General features: G+C 44.2%; 1 protein-coding gene and 1 pseudogene across 2 annotated transcripts in view; one reads left to right on the forward strand and one right to left on the reverse strand.

The window, feature by feature from the left end:
* Nucleotides 1–19,723, forward strand: part of TXK (TXK tyrosine kinase) — a 66,246-nt gene that overhangs the window by 2,109 nt on the left and 44,414 nt on the right. Inside the window, exon 2 of one of the 2 annotated variants that reach the window (XM_023253138.2) lies at nucleotides 19,480–19,534. In XM_023253138.2, the coding sequence (XP_023108906.1) occupies nucleotides 19,480–19,534 (55 nt within the window). Of the gene's footprint in view, nucleotides 1–18,395; nucleotides 19,535–19,723 lie in introns of those variants that run through there. The other variant, XM_003985397.6, reaches the window with a different exon arrangement.
* LOC101089354 lies at nucleotides 9,992–15,187 on the reverse strand (annotated as a pseudogene).

The following is a 19,723-nucleotide window of genomic DNA, read 5'->3' on the forward strand; positions in this document are numbered from 1 at the left end:
CTTTGCAGTCATCAGCAGGGCTTGTACTGGGCGTGTTACTTATTCTTGAACTCTGGCAGACGGCATAAAGCTTGTGAAATTTGGAGGATCGTGTCCCCAGATGTTGTGATGGGGTTTTGTGCGTTATTTAAATAACCATCGTAGTGATGTAACTTCAGTAAAGGTTGCTCATTGAGACTGCAAAGGGAAACCGACTACTGGCCTTAAATCTACATGCGTGTATGGAAATGCAGTTTGAAAAGTGTTTTTTTTTTTCTTTAAGTTTTTTCAATGTTTATTTATTTTTGAGACAGAGCGAGAGACAGAGAGCATGAGCAGGGGAAGGGCAAAGAGTAGAGAGGGAGACGCAGAATCTGAAGCAGGCTCCAGACTCCGAGCTGACAGCACAGCGCCCAAAGCAGGGCTCAAACCCACAAACCATGAGGTCGTGACCTGCGCCGAAGCCGGACGCTTAACTGATTGAGCCACCCAGGCGCCCCTGAAAAGTGTTTGCTTTCAGAGTGATGTGTCGTGTCAAGAACTCAGAGCTGAAGACCGGGAGACCAAGTTGTAGCGTCCGGATTTGCTGCAGCTTTGCTGGGTCACCTTTGGCAACTTCTTAGGTTGGGTCCCTGTCTGTAAAATGGTACCTTCCTTCTGCCCACCTCGCCACAAGAGTTCATAAACAGCAGCTAAAAATAACAGGGCCTTCGTGATCTTAATTTTGGGGTTGCTTTGGAAGACTGTGGTGCATTTTGAAAACGCTTATGAATTTAGCTCCACAAGGGCCTTCTCATGCAAATAATTAAAAAGTAAGGAAGGCAAATACTATCTTTGATTTTCATTCGGAATGACTATAGAACCTAGTCTTAACAAAGCTCAGTCCTACCAGAGGAAAGCAATCAAAGAGCAGCTAACGAAGTTTTTACATCTCTGATTCTTAAGTGGCACTGGGAAAAATTGATTGATTGCAGTTTTTACATGTCATCTGTTGCAACCAGATCACCTCACAGGACCCAACACCCGTGGGGAGAATTTGTAAAAAGCAAACGAGGCTATTCCAGTTGGGCTGACCCCAATATAACTTACCATCTTGATCCACTCCTAGACAAAACCGGGCTTGCTTGTTATCAGAAATGCACATGACCCGGAGCGAAGCAGAAAGAGCTGAGAGGCAACAATTTATGTCCCCGCCTCCCCCAACGGTGGGACAAAGATGAGCAGTGACTTAACCTTTTTATTAAAAGCTATGTGAGCACCTGTTGTTCATTTCTCCCGAGGTCAGAACTAGCGAAAAGGCTATAAATGATAACACGAAAGATTTAGTGACATTTAAAATAAATAATGCTGAGGGTTGAGACAGGATTAGGTGTTGGTGGTGCTGTTTTGTGGATCATCCTGGCTGGCCTGGAAGGGCATGGATTTGACGAACGTTCACCGTCTCTTCCAGCTTCTGGTGATTTGTTTGATGGTAAAAATCGCCTATTTATTTCTGCCACAAACCACGTGTAGACATGGCTCTATGTGCTTCTGGGTAAAACAATAAGCGTTTTCTGTTGATAAGAGGAAGCCAAGAGATGCCTCCAGGTGTGTTACTGCTAATCAAAAATATGTGTATGTGTTTGCGAGGCCAGAGGCATTTGCCAAATACGTTTGTTGTCTTAAGAGCTGTCTTAGAAGTCTGGCCTGATAGGCTGCTGTAGGGTAGGAGGAAATAATTGTAGAAGGTGAGATATTGGTCATACTGAATGGTGGGGAGAGACTGAGTGGGGTATCAGGGCACTGCTGGAGTGCAACTCATTTGGTGAAACGTAACTGGGTATTGCTGAGGTTTCTACCCACAAGCAGTGGCTCCGAGGACAGACCCAGCCTAGTAAAGTCACTTAGAGGACAAAGCCCAGGGAGAAGAGCCAAGGAGGGGTTTGAAAAAGTCAACGCTTCCGTTCCCCTCCACCTCACTTTAACCTAATTTCTCTGCCTTTCTTTTCTTCCCAACTTAGAGAGTAGAAGGGAAAAATATAATGACGTATAGGAGTGATTCTTAAGTCTTAGTGGGCCTGAAGTATGCACGGGATACTGTTAAAATGTAGATTTCCAGACTTACCTCCATAGTTGGATCTGGGGGTGAGTTAAGGACACTTGATTACATTGCCTTTCTGGGGCTTCTATTTTTTTTTTTTTAATTTAAAAACCAGTTTATTTATCTTGAGAGAGAGAGAGAGAAAGTGTGAGTGGGGGAAGGGCAGAGAGAGGGAGAGAGAGAATCCCAAGCAGGTTCTATGCCGTCAACACAGAGCCCGACGCGGGGCTCCATCCCATGACCATGAGAGCATGACGTGAGCCAAAACCAAGAGTAGGATGCTTAACTGACTGAGCTACCCAGGCGTAGGGCCTCTATTTTTAAAGCCCTCTCTCAAACCTTGTTGTATTCGATTTCCACACCAAACCCTATCAAGTTAATATCTTCTATCATTACTGTTATTATTAATATAAAGTGGGTAGCTGCATAGCTATCTCTCAGATGGCCCCCAATGGCCTCCACCTCCTGGCATTCACACCCTTGTGCAATCTCTCTCCTTGAGTCTGAATTGGACCCAGTAACTCACTTCTCATGAGCAGAATATGATAAAAGCAGTAGTGTTATCTCTGAGATTAGGTTGTAAAAAGACTGGGGCTTCTGACTTAGGGCACTTGGGTTCTTTGTCTCTTGGATTACCGGCTGCGATGCCGTGAGCATTCTCAGGTAGCCAGTGGAGAATCCCTATCATGAGGCACTAACGCACCAAGGCCTGCCGACAGCCGTGGAAGTGAACGTGGAAGTGGATCAACGCAACCTGACGACATTTTCATGAGCTTCGCGAACTTGTTGACCTCTAGCTGCAGGCACCCAGCTGAGCTGTGCCTGGACTCCCGCCCCACAGAAGCCGTGAGATACTAAAGTTTTTAAGCTTCCAGGCATGGAGATGATTTGTTTCCAACAACACATAATGAATTCAGTGGCAGAAGGCACTGGGAGAACCGTGGACCAAAATCAAACTTGGCCACTTCCGCCACTAGTTTGCCTCAGGCTGGAGTTGGTCCTCTTTATCAAAAATAGAGTATTTCTTAATATGGACACTAGGAGATGCGTCTTTGGCTTTTACGTCAGTTCACTTTGCTCCCCCTATGACTTCCCAGACTCTCTCACAATAATGATGACTGCAACCGCCATTTGTAGCGCTGCCCGGGAGGCTTGTTGTTCCTCAGTGAAGCCCACCTGGCCGGCACCACCTGTGCACTTCCTGCCCACCGAGGGTCAGTGGACGCGGCTTCCAGCACACCGTCAGCCCTGCCAGCAGGTCTTGTGGCCACACACTTCGCGTCACAGGCTGGCTCAATGTCTTGGGTGTGATCTTTGTGAGCTCGCCATGAATTTTGAGGTCACAGACCTCAGTCTTCTCGGAAACACTGCTCTGAGACCTGGCGGCAGAGAGGAATGGTGTGCAAGGTGACTGCCCTGTCCAGCTCACCAAAGCTCATTACTGGGAAGAAATCAGCATTCCTGCGTAGAGCAAACAATGGCTTCAGGAATGTCTGGTGCCTGGGGGTGCGCCCTGGCCAGGGCTGTGATGGGCAGTCTTCAGGGAGCCTGTGTTCCCTCACAGCATCCTTTACTCCCCGGATACTATCTCCCCTGGGGCCCAGTACCCCATCCAGCTCCTCAGGCTTCTAGAACCTCTTCACCCCTTCCCCACAGCTGGCATCCCTTCAGGCTCCAGCCAGGCCAAGCGCCATTTTTGTCCTCCACCAAATTTATCAGTTTCCTGTCACATGAGCTAGATACCTGTTAGTATCTATTAGTTAGATATCTGTTAGTATCTATTAGTTAGATATCTGTTAGTGGCCAACGCATCCCCTAAAGTTGTTATTTCACTTAGTTTAAGGTAAGACCAAGGTGATGTCAAGAAACCAGTTTGGGATTTATCACGGTTGTTTACGTCTTTTGTCAATCCATTCAAAAAGACTGACCTCTCTGGTGGCTACCATTTCTTAGATGCATGGACATTTTACCATCAAGAGGAAATACACACTGGAGTGTTCTCGTAGCATTCCTCTAAAAAGAAGGAGTGTCTTTTTAATATCAAAAGAAGGCATATACACAAAACGATAAGTTAACACCTCAAATATATAAAGAGCATAAACTCAGAATAAAGGAGAGCTTTTTTTTTTAATTTTTTTTTCAACGTTTTATTTTATTTTTGGGACAGAGAGAGACAGAGCATGAACGGGGGAGGTGCAGAGAGAGAGGGAGACACAGAATCGGAAACAGGCTCCAGGCTCTGAGCCATCAGCCCAGAGCCCGACGCGGGGCTCGAACTCACAGACTGTGAGATCGTGACCTGGCTGAAGTCGGAGGCTTAACCGACTGTGCCACCCAGGCGCCCAATAAAGGAGAGCTTTCTAAATTGAATAAACATCTCTGTGAAAAATCAGTGCATTACTTCTTCCCTCCCTCTCTGCCTCCCTTCCTCATTCGGGTCTGTCCCTCCCTCCCTCTTTCCCTCTGTACCCCCTTCCTTCTCCTTCTCTTACCCTCATTGGTGAGAGCCTTTTCTGATGCCTGATCAGAGGTCGGATTTCATGCTAAAGAAAAGCTAGCTATGTGTCGCACCTCCCAGATAACATCCGTTAAGTCAATTACAACGTGCCTGTCTTCAAAAGGCCCTTAAGAAATAGATCTAGTGGCAGGAATTTATGATAGTCATTTGGCCTTTCTGGGAGTTTCTGGAAAAAATTAGGCATATCTTGTAGTGAATGCAGAGACTCACTAATCAATCCATCACCCAAGTTTTGAGGGTTTGCCTCCACACCCTTCAGCTGCACATACAGCTGGCACCAGAATTCCTTGCCTTAAAGCCACAACCTGGAATGGGTGAGTTGGGAGATCAGCCTGGTCTTTGGTTCAAGGCAGCTCTTGAAACGAAGCCAGTTACGCATGTTTTCAAGTACACATCAGCAGCCCTCTGCCAGTTATTATGACCAAATTCAGGAGGAACGAATTTCACCTGAGGCTCTGATTCAAAATGAAACACTGATATCAGAAATGCCAGGGGATGATTGCGAGGTTATGCTGATGTAAACCTCAAAACAGGAGAAAAGGAGGGAAGGGCACCAGCTTTGCTTCCCAGACAGCTGGGGCCACCGCTTTTCACCTGACAAGTGTTTGTGTGCAGGAAGGTGGCCTCAGAGGTGCTCCGAGAAGTGGTGCTTCTTACATTCACTCCCTTCCAGTGCCCCCTGGGGAAACCTGTTCCCCCGCAGCCCTGCTGTGGCCACCCACACGCGTCTGGGGGCTCCAGGCGCCTTGTGCGGGTGACAGAAAGGGGAGAAGGCGTTCCCAGGGAAGAACATGAACACCAAATAAAAATGAGAGGTTCAACCTTCCCCCTGAGAGACGTGCCATGGCTAAAGGTCATGGAGATTACGCTGGGATACGGTGCCTTTTTCCTGATTTGCTGGTGCCTGATATATAATTAAAGATACTTGCTGGGGAATAAGAAGCAGGTGAAAAGATCAGCCTGGGAGAGGAAGCTCCTTCCTGAGATAATCCTCAACCCTGCTAGCAGGCAAATAGTCATGGCCCATCTCTGGGGCATTTTAAGTCTCTCTGGCAAAGGCCTTTGATATGCACGCGCTTCGGCCTAAGCTGGGAATTTTCCAAAGGCACAGGAGAACTTTCTCTCTGCAGGTTAATCAGCGAATATATAGTTTCTATAATCACAGAATGCAAGTGGGAGCGACTCTCCGTCTGTTCACCCGCTGGAAGACCTGTAATGCTGTAAACTGAAAATGACCACAAATCTCATCATCATTGATATCTGCTTTGGAGGGAATCAGTATTTCAGTCTATAAATAAAGATGCCTGGTGTCTGGGGAAGTCATGCCAAACAAGGGAACACCAGCGGACTGCTGCTCGGCGATCACAAGTTGTTTTTCATTTGCTCAACAATTATTTCTCGGGCAGCAGCGCCAGGCAGAAGGGATGGAACCATAAACAAGCCAGAAACGGGCCTGCCTGCCCGTGGCTTCTCTTCAGGGGAGAAGAAAAACTTTATTACACTTGAGGCAGTGGTGGCATAGGTGGTACCTTTTTTTTTTTTTTTCAACGTTTATTTATTTTTGGGACAGAGAGAGACAGAGCATGAACGGGGGAGGGGCAGAGAGAGAGGGAGACACAGAATCGCAACAGGCTCCAGGCTCCGAGCCATCAGCCCAGAGCCTGACGCGGGGCTCGAACTCCCGGACCGCGAGATCGTGACCTGGCTGAAGTCGGACGCTTAACCGACTGCGCCACCCAGGCGCCCCTGTCGTACCTTTTTTTGAAGGTAATTGTCTTTGCTATTGACTCAGGAAAAATAAGTATCTTTGAAAATACTTCCTCCTAAATCCCAGTCCGCGGGAGACATCAAAGGTAACCCAGGGGGTATTGTCGGGTTTATAATCCACTTTGCTGGCATGTAGTCCTTCAAGTGAGTAGCAGAAGGCCTTTCCCTAGTGTCCAGATATCTTTCCCGCCTGCTAACTGATACCGGAAGTCCTCTGGAAAAGGTATTTGAATTTAAGGTATTATGATAGGTACTTTTATGGGTCAACTTGGCTGGGTCATGTTGCCCAGATGTTTGGTTAAATATTCTGGATATTTCTGTGAAGGTGTTTGGGGGATAAGGATTTAAATCAAGATTTAAATCGGTGGTCTTTGGGGTACCTGGATGGCTCAGTCGGTTAAGCCACCAACTGTGTCCTACTAAGTCTGACTTTGGCTCAGGTCATGATCTTGCAGTTCGTGAGTTCAAGCCCCATGTCGGGCTCTGTGCTGACAGCCCAGAGCACGGAACCTGCTTTGGAGATTCTGTGTTTCCCTCTTCCTCTGCCCCTTCCCTGCTCATGCTCTCTCTCTCTCTCTCTCTCTCTCTCTCTCTCTCAAAAGGAAATAAATGTTTAAAAAAAAAATTTTAAACACAATAAATCAGTGATCTTTGAGTAAAACAGATGACTGTCCACAATGCAGGTGGGGTTTATCTAATCAGTTGAAGTCCATTCTGCCAGCAGACTGCCTTTGGACTTGAACACAGCTCTTCTCTGAGTTTCCAACCTGCCAGCCCACCCCATTAGATTTTGGACATGCCAGTCCCCACAGTCATGTGAACCAATTCCTTAAAAATTAATCTGTCTGTTCACCTTAATATAGGCGGAATGTTTACAAATAAGGAAATGCCTTTGAAAGAAGCATTGCAAAAAAAAGGGTGGGGGGGAGTGCCTGGGTGGCTCAGTTGGTTAAGTGTCTGACTTCAGCTCAGGTCATGATCCCATGAGCCCCACGTCGGGCTCTGTGCTGACAGCTCGGAGCCTGGAGCCTGCTTTGGATTCTGTATCTCCCTCTCCCCCGCTCACACTCTGTCTCTCTCAAAAATAAATAAACATAAAAAAAAAAAAGCACTGCAGTACTGCATGTTTACTATTATATCTGTTTATTACACCATTTATACCAAAAATAAGTTTCAGAGCCTCTCCCGAGAGCTGTTTTGATAATAGGGAGAGAACCCCTTAGAGTCTGGAATGGAGGGAACATTTGCCTTTGAGTCAGGAGTAGAGAATGGGCTCAGGACAAGGGACTTGGGGGACTGAAGATCAGGTTTGCTTGCTTGGCTTTATTCCCCTGTTTTGTCTTCAGAGGGAGAATCACATCTGCTTTCGTCTGTTTACCTTAGACATAGTCTGTGAGTACCTAGAAAATACTTGCTGAGTTAGTTCTAGGGAACTGGGTGAGGGAGAAAGTTGGGAATATAAATGAGTAATTGTTTTATGTTCTCGGTGCTTCACCTCTGCCATCGTATTTAATCTCATCCATAACGATAGTCTTGTTTTGCTCCTGGACTCTGAGCTAAACTCTCTAGGCTCAAATGCTGACTCAGTGGCTTTTTAATTCTGTGGCTTTGGACAAATGACTGAACCTCTCTGTTAGTGTTTTTACTCTGTAAAATGGGGTACTAACAGGACCTATTTCAATGTTTAGGGAGTAAGTTAGTATAGTAAGATGTTAGTAGAGTGTCTGTTACCAGTAAGGGCTGTGTCAGTAGGAGGGGGGGACTGCCTTTCCTAGAAGATAGGTTTCATTTCTGTATTTTCCAGATAAGGCTGCTGAATGTCCAGAATCTCATTGTTGCCACAAGAAAACGGAGCCGTGGTTTGACTGCAGGCTGGTCTGACACTAAAACCTTCCGAACCCCCATATGCCGTCCTAATATGGATAAAACATTTGAACACCAGAGAGATTTTAACTATTTCATTAGCATCTCATGCATTTATGCTTGATTTTGGACACGTGACTTCTTTTTTTTTTTTTTTAATGCATCTGGAACAGAAGGTTAGACTTACGACCTACAAATACTACCCGAAGGTCCGGAAGCTATTTTCTTCAACTTTGCTGTTCTACTTATTCAAAAGGTTGTGGTCAACCTAGCTTTCTGTGCAGCCAACATTGAGGTGTGAGATATCACGCAGTAGAACAAATTACAGAAAAGTAGAGCCCAGGTGTATTGTGAGGGTGTAGGTATGGGTGAGGCCCATTTATTGAGTTCTCGCTGTGTGCCAGGCACCGACACTGGGTGCTCTGAAGAAGACAACAAGTTGCAAAACACAGTCCCTGAAATTGAAGAGTTTACAACGTAGCTCAGTGGTTCTCAAAATCAAGTGATTTTGTGTCTCCCGGTGGCGCGTGGGTGGGCGGGGAGGGATATTTGACAACGCCTGGAAGGTTTTTTGGTTTTCCTGACCCAGAAGGGGAGATGTATGTGAAGGGGTGAGGGGTTTCTGCTGACACCTAGTGCACAGACATGCTGCTAAAAATGTCCTACAATGCACAGGACAGTGCCCCCATCCCCCCAAGAATCACCCAATCTAAAATGTCAATTGTGGTATGACAGAGAAACCCTTTGAGAGATGGAGCCTACACAAAGATTGTCGTGCACACGGCCATCTAACATGGTGCCCAGTTATGAGCCATGGGGCAGGACAGATCCCTTGTGCTCTGGGAGCCCGGAGGACCACCGGATGGGAGTGGATTGCAGTGGAAGTCCTTCTCAGGCTGGAGGCAGAAATGTTCAGGATGTTTGTGACATCAGAGCAAGTGGAGGAAGCTGGTGTAATACGAGTGGTGAACCTGGAGAGTTGGCATGGAGTTGGCCAGGTTATGGAAGGCAATGAACAGAGGGAGGGTATAATCTTGATGCCATCTGTGGCTGAGAGTCTTTTTAGGAGCTGAGGATAGAGAGCAGTTGGCTGAGATGGACTTTTAGGGAAATGAACTTTGAGGATGGATTGAAGGAGAGAACAGAGGCAGGGACGTGGGCCAGTTCATTCGATCACTGAGCGAATACGGCCCCCAGAGGTTGAGAGCAGAGACTCTGGAGTCGCTCTGCCCGCGTTCCAATCCTGGCTCTCAACTTAAAGGCCCTCTGACTCTCAGCAGGGAGGACCCCCTCTGTGGTTCAGATTCTTCAGCTGTGAAGTGGCACCTACTTCATAGGGTGGTTGTGAGGAATACAGGAGTTATTGTAGGCATATAGGTGTGGGCTGATGAGGGCTTGGACTATATTGGTAGCAAGGGAAATAAGAAGTAAAAAGCTAAACAATTTGAACAGATTAATGGCAGATTGGATACAAAGGATAGGGCTCAGGAAGAATCCAAGATGTCTGTGGTGGAATCATACACAGACAAGGAAAAATTAGAGAGGGGAACCGATAGGATAGTTTTCTTTCTTTCTTTCTTTCTTTCTTTCTTTCTTTCTTTCTTTCTTTCTTTCTTTCTTTCTTTCTTTCTTTCTTTCCTATTAATACAGTATTTATTTGTCTTCCTTCTGTCAAACCCTGAGCCAACCACTTTCCTCAGGCTGCCTGGGGAGGTATGGGAAAAAGAACATACAGGACAGGCGAGACATGGGAGAAAGACCCATGGGACGTCGAGACGGTTCTGTCACCTGGTGAAGAGGATGAGAAAGGCCGCCATCGGGCAAAAGAGCCCCATGGCCTCCAAGAGGGCAAAGGCCAGAATGGCACAGGCGAAGAGCTGTTGCTTCGTTGGCCTAGCCAATGTTGAGGCTCCCAGACACAGTCCCAATTCCAGCCCCAGGGCCAGCCACCCCTACCATGGCAGTCCCAGCCCCACAGTGACCTTGGCTGCTGCGTTGGATGTCCTTTGAAATGGCACCGGTTTGGAAGCTGCAGCTAAAAATAAGCGAGGTCAGGGGACATGGGGCTGCTCAGCTGCTGAGGCTCTCATCTGTCAGTGTCTCCGGTGGTTTTAGTGACACTGCAGACCGTGATCTGCTCAACAGCTGAGCGGTGCTCCTGACCAGGAAGGGGGGTAGAGATGAGCTTTGCACTGGCATAAATTTTCAGGGGGTGAGGGCCTGTGGCAGAAGATCTGCACCCAGTGCCGAGAAGACAGGTTGGGGCTCGTGAGGAAGACGAAAATTCTGGTTAGGCAAAAGGGAAGTCAGCGGCTGAATCAGAGAAATAAAAAGCCTTTTGCAACTCTCACTAAAAATCAGGTACATGTAAAAAGTTGTCAGTCCGAGAATAGGCACTTAACTAGCTAACCACAGGCCTACCTGATTTTCTGGGGGTTTCCTTTTTTTTTAATCTATAAATTCTAGTTTTGATGTGTTTCCAGCATTTGGAAAAATATAGAGAATAATACCACATGCTAGTGATCATTCAAGGAGTAAAGAGACCATTATAGACACTTCTTGGCCTCGACAATATTAAATGGTTTTAGTTTATATTAAAACATGAGGCCGGGGGCGCCTGGGTGGCTCAGTAGGTTAAGCGTCCGACTTTGGCTCAGGTCACCATCTCGCGGTCCGTGAGTTTGAGCCCCGCGTCAGGCTCTGTGCTGACAGCTCAGAGCCTGGAGCCTGTTTCAGATTCTGTGTCTCCCTCTCTCTCTGACCCTCCCCCGTTCATGCTCTGTCTCTCTCTGTCTCAAAAATAGATAAACGTTAAAATAAAAATTAAAACACAAACAAACATGAGGCCATAGATGGTCATTGCTCACCTTACTGGACCATCTTACGAAGGTTTGTAGACTAAGTACAGAGTTTGCTCTGGCCTGTGACCAAATTGTTCTCATCTTCGGTATCTAATAAGACCTCCTACTACATAGACACTCAAGGTCTTATCTTCCTTTATTTCAAGGACTTCCATAATCTATTCCTATGTCACCACTCTCATTGTTCACTGCTTCCTATTGTACCTGCTTATTCTGTCCTCAAATACAGCTTTTGTTTTCCCATTAGGACTGAATAAAGACAGGTGGGTGTTCTGGAAAGGTTTATAATTTGATGCTCCTTCAAACTAATTTATTCATGTACCATCCACTCAACAAATATTTACTGAGTGGATATTATATGTCAACAACTGTTCTAGCCTCTTGAGATATAACTGAACAGAAAAGACAAAGATCCCTGTTTACATTCGAGTAGAGGAGACAGACATTAAAAAATAATAATAAAATCAGTCAATCACATAGTATGTTAGAAGGTGAGACATGCCATAAAAAAAAGAAAGAAAGAAAGAAAAGAAAAGAAAAAAATAAAGCGAGAAATACCCAAGTCAGGGAGTGCAGGTGGCAGCAATAATTAGTCAAGCTACTCTTCATTGGGAGGGTTAAGATTTTGAACAAAGACTTTAAGGATTGGGGACAGTTAAGAAGGTTGGATGTTAATTTCATCTTTTAAATTTTTTGAGAAGCCTCCATACTGTTTTCCACAACAGCTGCACGAATTCACATTCCCACCAACAGGGCACAAGCGGTCCCTTTTCTCAACATCCTCGCCAACACTTGTTATTTCTTGTCTTTTTTGATATTAACCATTCTGACAGGTGTGATATGATATGTCATTGTAGTTTTGATTTGCATTTCCATGGTGATCAGTGATGCTGAGCAACTTTCCATGTGTCTTTGGAAAAATGCCTATCCATGTCCTCTGCCAATTTTTAAATTGGATTATGTGGGGTTTTTTTGATATTGAGTATATGAATTCTTAATATATTTTGGATATTAACCCCTTATCCAATATATTATTAACAAATAATCTTCTCTCAAAAGGTAGATCGCCTTTTCATTTTGTTAATGGTTTCCTTTGCTGTGAAAAAACTTTTTAGTTTGATACAGTTCCAGTGATCTACTTTTTTTTCTTTTTTTGGTCATTTCCTTAGACCATATGACCCAGTAAATCCACTTCTGGGTACTTACCTGGTAGAAAACAAAACCACTGATTTGAAAAGATATATGCACCCCTATGTTTACTGCAGCATTATTTACAATAGCCAAGATATGGAAGCAACCTAAGTGTCCATTGATAGGTGACTGGATAACGAAGATGTGGTGTGTGTGTGTGTGTGTGTGTGTGTGTATTATATATATATTATATATAATACATTTTTATATTATATATATATATATATATGTATATATATATATATATACACAAAATGGAATATTGCTCAGCCATGAGAAAGAATGAAATCTTTGTGTTCACAATAACATGGGTGACCTAGAAGGTGGACCTAAGTGATATAAGTCAGACAGAAAAGACAAATACCATCTGATTTCACTTACAGGTAGAATCTAAAAAACAAATGAACAAACAAAAACAGAAACAGACTCATAAATACAGAGAACAAACTACTAGTTGCCAGAAGGGAGGGAGATTGGGGGGGGATGGGCAAAGCAGGTGAGCGGGATTAAGAGGTATAAACTTCCAGTTATAAAAGAAATAAGTCACAGGGATGAAAAATACACCATAGGGAATATAGTCAATAATATTGTAATAACTTTGTATGGTGACAGATGGTAACTACACTTATTGTGGTGAACATTACATAATGTGTGTCTTTGTTGAATCACTATGTTGTATACCCGAAACTAATATAATATTTTATGTCAACTATACTTCAATTTTAAAATTATTTGAAAAAAGAATGTTGACACCTGGAGGGGAGAGTGAAACAAAAGCATAGAAGCTACGGAGAGAGCAGGCCTGGTGCGCTTCAGAAACAGTGAGGAGGGCAATGTGGCTGAGTGACATGAGTAAAAGCATATTGGACAGAAGTGAGAGGCAATAAGGAGGCCAGATCTTGGAGGGTTTTATAGGCTAGTGTGAGAAATTTGGCTATCACTGTTGGTGAAATGGGGAGCCATTGTGGGGTTTGGAGACAAGGAGCAAAATGATCCAACTCAGGTTTTATTTTATGTATTAAAAATGTTTTTGGGGCACCTGGGTGGCTCAGTCGGACAAGCGTCCAACTTCAGCTCAGGTCATGATCTCACGGTTTGTGAGTTCGAGCCCCGCGTCATGCTCTGTGCTGACAGCTCAGGGCCTGGAGCCTGCTTCGGATTCTGTGTCTCCCTCTCTCTCTGCCCCTCCCCTGCTCATGCTCTGTCTGTCTCTGTCTCTCAAAAATGAATAAACATTAAAAAAATTTTTTTTTAATTTTTTAATGTTTACTTATTTTTGAGAGAGAGGGAGAGACAGCATGCAAGTGGGGAAGGGGCAAAGAGAGAGAGAGACACAGAATCTGAAGCAGGCTCCAGGCTCTGGGCTGTCAACACAGAGCCTGATGTGGGGCTCAAACTCACAAACCGTGAGATCATGACTTGAGTTGAAGTTGGATGCTTAACTGACTGAGCCACCCAAGTGCCCCCAACTTAGGTTTTAAATTAATTACTCTGGCTGCTATGCTGAGAAGAAACTATAGGGAGTTTAGGGTAGAGGCAGGAAGAAGTCAGAAGGCTGTTGATATAATCCAGATGAATGCTGGTGGTTTAGTCCATGGTAGGAACAGAAAGGTGGGGGAAAGCAATAAGATTCTGTGTGTGTGTGTGTGTGTGTGTGTGTGTGTCTGAGTGAGTTTTTAACCATCGTGAAATATACATAAGATAAAATTTACGAGTTTAACTGTAAGTGTACAGTCCAGTGGCATTAAGTGCATTTGAATTCTCGTACAACCATCCCTCTCCACTGTCCATCTCCAGCACATTTTCATCATCCCAAACTGAAACTCTTGGATACATGTTTAAAGCAGAGTCAGAATGCTTTCTGACAAATTGGACTGGGATGTGAGAGAAAGAGAAGAATCAAAGACAACTCCAAGATCATTGACCTGAGCAACTGGAAAAAAGGAATTGCTATTGACAAGATGGAGAGGATGAGTGTAGCACGTCTGGGGAGGAAGGAAGAGAAGGAGGTCAGATTTCCTCATGTGAATTGGAAGTGTCCACTAGGCATCCAAATGGAGAATTTGAGAATGCATTTGGGTATGCAAGTCTGGAATTCTCACTGGAACTGGGTGGAGGTATACATTTGGATGTCATCAGCAGATAGATGGTTTTTAAGACACAGAAAGGAATGAGACAATCAATCAAATGATTGGATGAGACCGAGAAAAGAAGAGATCAAACGCTTTGGGGTAGGCTATCCTTGGCCCCAGTCTAAGAGGTTGGAGAGGGAGAGAAGAAAACTGTGAAATAGAGAAGAAAGAAAAGCCAGAGAAGAGTATTGAATGCTGTGGAGAGGCCAAGTAAGAGGGTGTAGAATTAACCATGGGATACAGGGGTGTGCACCTGTATCCCATGACCCTAACAAGAGAAGGTTTGGGGAGGTGGTGGGGAAAAAAGCTTGGTTGGAATGGTTAAGAGAAAATGAGAGGAGAAGAATTGAAAGCAATAAGTAAAGACTACTCATGTCTAGATTATACTGTAAATGGGGAGCAAAGCTGGTCAAGGAAAGAAGATCAAGGGTAATTTCTTTTGTTTTTAATGGGGAAAATAATGGTATATTTGTATGCTAATGGCAGTGATCCAGTGGAGAGGGGAAACAGGTGATGCAGGTGAGGGAAGGAGCATTTTAAAAATTTTGAAAACGAATACCTCTACGTGGGACCACAGTTTTTGCCACTTTCTAAACCATACTCCGACCTATTCACTCATTTGTATAACCTACATTTGACTTTTCATCTCTTGGCCTGGATAGATATAGACCTACGTGGGGCTCTAAAACAACACTGGAATCAATTGGCAAGGATGTAAATTAGACCTAGTCCTGCCAGCAGACAGATAGCCCCCACGTGCTAAAGTACCTTCTTTCTCAGGAGTGTTTTTGGCCATTTGTTCATGCAGACACTGCCAGAAAATTGACAGTCAGAAGCAGTTGAAATGCGAAATCCTATTAATACACAATATAACGCAGATTTGGGGAACTCACTAATTTATTTTATTGTAGTGTCTAGAAGTGAACGTTGGAATGGCCCCTTGGAAAATGGATGGTTTCTGGGTGCAGGCAAAGGAAGAGAGAAAGTTATTAAGTTGGGAGTGAGTGATAAAATAGCAGTGGGAGCAAAGATGAGTTTTTGCCTGGGCTTGGATTGGAACTATGTCACCGTGGTGAAATGAAATGGTTACCACTGGACCACAAAGTGTCAGAAGCCCAAAGACTGAGTAATGGTAATGTCCAAATCAGAGAAAGGCAAACAACTAATGCATGAATCTAGGTTTGGAAGGTCAAATTCTGTGAAAGGAAAAGGACTAATATATACCTATTACTGTACTGAATATCTTTATTCTTATCCACCTTATTACCCTGGAAGGATGATCTCTAGGGATTAAATATGGTGGCCAGCCTTTATGATGGCTCAGGGAGCCCAACTTCTTGGTATTCATTCTTCACCTTGCACTTTATCCTGGAAACGTATTCTGTAGAGGTTGGATCACTATGCTTCCAAGCCCCAGTTTCTGGTTGGATTACACTAATGGAAGGAAGTTGTGGTGAGGTTGCTTTGAGCTGGATATGTCCCTCAACAGCAGATCATTGCCCCAATCAAAGAGGTCTCTGTTGTACTTAAATCTCTCTCACTTTTCCTGGTCCTTTTGCACTTAGGGTTGGTGACAGTTCCAGTACTGTTGGGCCCAGTTTCCTGTACATCCTTTATAGTTCCCTTACTCCCATCCACACCGTTGTAATTAGTGACTTTGTGAATGAACACTTCTAAAATTATTCTAATTTAAATATGTCATGTTTCATATTGGAACCCTGACTAATACAGTAATAGGTATGAGAAGTGGCTCCAGGAAAGAGTCAAAATTGGATCTGAGATTTATTTGGTCATATATTTAGAGGTCCAAGGATAGCCTTATAGCTGGGGGAAATAACTCAATTATCAGTTACTTGAATTATCATTGGCAGTAGCCTGGAATGCAGTGCAAAATGCTAGCTATATGGAGCTTCTGTAAAGTCTCAGGATGAAAATCAGCAATCCCCCAGGGGTTTGGAGCAATGCCTTGACACTGTGCTGATTTTTAATTTGAAAATAACTGCTGACTAGGGGCGCCTGGGTGGCTCAGTCAGTTAAGCTTCCGACTTCAGCTCTGGTCATGATCTTGCGGTCTGTGGGTTCAAGCCCCATGTCGGGCTCTGTGCTGACAGCTCAAAGCCTGGAGCCTGCTTCAGATTCTGTGTCTCCCTCTTTCTCTGCACCTCCCCCTTGCACTCTGTCTCTCTTTCTCTCAAAAATAAATAAACATAAAATTTTTTTTAAAAAAGAAAGGAAATAGCTGCTGGCCTGCTCCTGGTGAAGACTGAACAGTCAACCATGGATCATGAGATATTTAGGTGATTCAAACTGCCTATCATGAGCTTAGTGTTACCTGATTCATTGAACCATAAAGTTAGGCATGAATAGCCTAACATTCCATCATAATATGGAAGTGATATATTGCAAGTGGGCCCCAGTAGATCCAGAAGGCTCAAGATAGCTTCATGAGCAGATGACTTATATTTACATAGTACCTGTTCTTTCTGCTTCTCCTTCAATCACATGAGAGGCCCCTAGAGGAGGTAGTCATCAAGACTTACTTCTAGAAACATCTGCATCCTCAGCATATATGAAAGGGGAAATAAACAGCCGTTGTGCTATAGCCACGTTCAGAGGACTCCTGAAAGATAGTGCTGAAATAAAATCCTCCCAGCACTTCAAAAAGTACATCCATTTGTTTACTTCATTAGGAAGAGATCGTATGAGACACTGATCTGCAATAACTAATGGGCAATGGCAGAAAACTAGTCAGGAACATGGAAAGAACAAGGTCGGGAGATTTGTGACAAGATCTGGGGGAGAGGATTATGGCTGAAACTCTTGGAATGAGGACAGAATGGAAAGATAAAATCAGAGGTCCAGAAAATGATCCATGTCTAACATACTCTGCTGCCTTTTGTCAGTTTTGTTTGCATTTGTTCAGTGGTGCTCTGCATACTCTTAAGCGTCATGTCCCATGATTCAGAAGCAGCTGGCTTATGGGACAGAGGAATGGCCTACTAAAGGGCCAGTTACTCTGACATCTGGAAGATAGCATCCTACAATGTTGGAGTGGTATCCTATAGGGTGCAATTAATGTCTTAAATCACAACAAATGTGTAGCCAGGATGCATGAGTCAGGGAAGTAAGGAGGGAGGTATGAGTGGCCCTTTTCACCATTTTACCTAATAACCCACTGGAATATTGTTCTCATTATCTGTGATCTTGAGTTGGTGGGTTTGGAGATTTCAGTGCCCAAGAGAAGCATTTCTTTCTTAGGGAACCCTGAAAGTTGAGACTGCCCTCTGGCACTTTTGGATTCCTCGTGTCACGGAATTGATAGGCACAGAAAGGGGTCAATGTAGCTGAGGATGAATATCCTGATTACCAGGAAGAAATTGGGTTGGTGCTTCACAGAGAAGACAAAGAGGACTTCAAAACTCAAGGAATTTACTAGTGTCATTTCCCAATATTCATAGTCATTGGACTATATTCCTGGTCATTGGAGAATTATAACAGCCCATAAAGACAAGACCAACTAAGTTCCCAAGTCCCACAGGAATGAACATTTGGGTTATTCCATCAGATAAAGTACCTATTTCAGCCAAAGTGTTGACTGAGGCAAAGGGAAACATGGAATGGATGGTGATAGGGGGTATCTACGATCAACTTAGGACAGCACAACTATGGATGTGGGAATTGTAGCAGCTGTGTTTTGTGTTACTCTTCTTCTCTCCTTATTTTGTTCCCTACCTCACTTAAAGAGTCCTAATGGTTGAGGCACCTGGGTAGCTCAGTTGGTTAAGTGTCCAACTTTAGCTCAGGTCATGATCTCATGGTTTATGGGTTTGAGCCCCCTGTCGGGCTCTGTGCTGACAGCTCGGAGCTTGGAGCCTTCTTCAGATACTGTGTCTCCCTCTCTCTGCCCCTCCCCCACCCATGTTCTCTGTCTCTCTCTCAAAAATAAACATTAAAAAAAATTAAAAAAAAAAAAAAGAATCCTAATGGTTAGCGTGCTAAGTTTCAGGTGGAAATATGGCCGCGCTGACATCACCTGGTAATAACATGATGACTTATGGGACCCCATTGCATCCCCTGTTCTGGGGGCACAGAGCAGATGCTGGGGGGTAGACTATACTGGGTGTCTTCTGTTTGTACCCCTTGTCTATTTTCCCAGGATGATGGCTACTTTAATCTTCTCAACAACCCTATAGTAATAATAGATCTTCTCGATTACCCTCTTCCTATATACCTGGCATTGTTCCAGGTGCTTTCCATGAATTGATTCAATTCAATCAATTCAATTAATGGATTCAATTAATCCTCACAGTAGGTTTTTCATGCTGCGTATCCTATTACTCCCATCTTGCAGGTGAGGAAACTTAAGCAAAGAACGGTTCAGTAACTTCCCCAAACCCACAGTTAGAGATTAACCTCTGCCTTGTAAGCTTTCTCAAAGGGGTTAGGTATGATTATCTTGCTTTTGCAGACAGGAAAGCAAAGACTTAGAAGAGTAAACAAAGGGACTCATCCAGATATGATCAGCCCCACAGTGAGGGTTCAAACCCAGGTCTGTCTAACCTCAAACTCCTGTCTAACATATTCTGCTCTTTAATACTTCATCTTAAGGTGTCAATATGAGAAGGAGATGACTGGGAAATTTAGGTTCCATGGACATAAGATATTAAATAATAAACTATTAAAAACTATTTTTAAGAGAAACGTGATGGATCTGATTGAAAAATCCCTGCTAATATTTTCTAGGAGAACACTGCTTTTTGAATCATTCTTTTTTACACTTATTAGCTGTCATTAGCCTGATCAAGTAGAATACAGTGGTCACTTATCATTCACAGACTGAGGAAATGCATAAACCAGAACGGGGAGAAGAGCCTGAGAAGGGAAACCACACTGGCCAGGGTGCCAGTAACTTCTTTTTTGCTTCAGTGACAGTTTCTCACCCTTCCACTAGTAAAGGAGGGCATAGTCAAGACATAGCACATGCTTTATAAGAATTCATATCCCTCCTGCCCTTGGGAATTTCCTCCACCTGACTCATCTATTCAATATCATGGACTAAGGGCTCTCTCACAATGATCTGCTTTTCAGATAATACCATCCAGTCGATTTTCTGTTGCTGTTGCTGCTGTTCCGTGCAGAAGCGGTAAGTCTACTTCTGGGAGCAACTTCTTGGAAATTAAGTCATTCTGTTTCTTTATTGTCTATTAAGCCTCCTTGTCTCTTTGTATCTGCTGTTCCCTTTGCCTGGGAAACCCCTCTCCCATTTCCTCCCCGTTGAGTGCCCACCGATTTAAAGGCACAACTCCAATTTTGGGTCTTCCATGATCCGTCC

The sequence above is a fragment of the Felis catus genome, chromosome B1 (genome assembly GCF_018350175.1).
Source record: "Felis catus isolate Fca126 chromosome B1, F.catus_Fca126_mat1.0, whole genome shotgun sequence".
NCBI lineage: Eukaryota > Metazoa > Chordata > Mammalia > Carnivora > Felidae > Felis > Felis catus.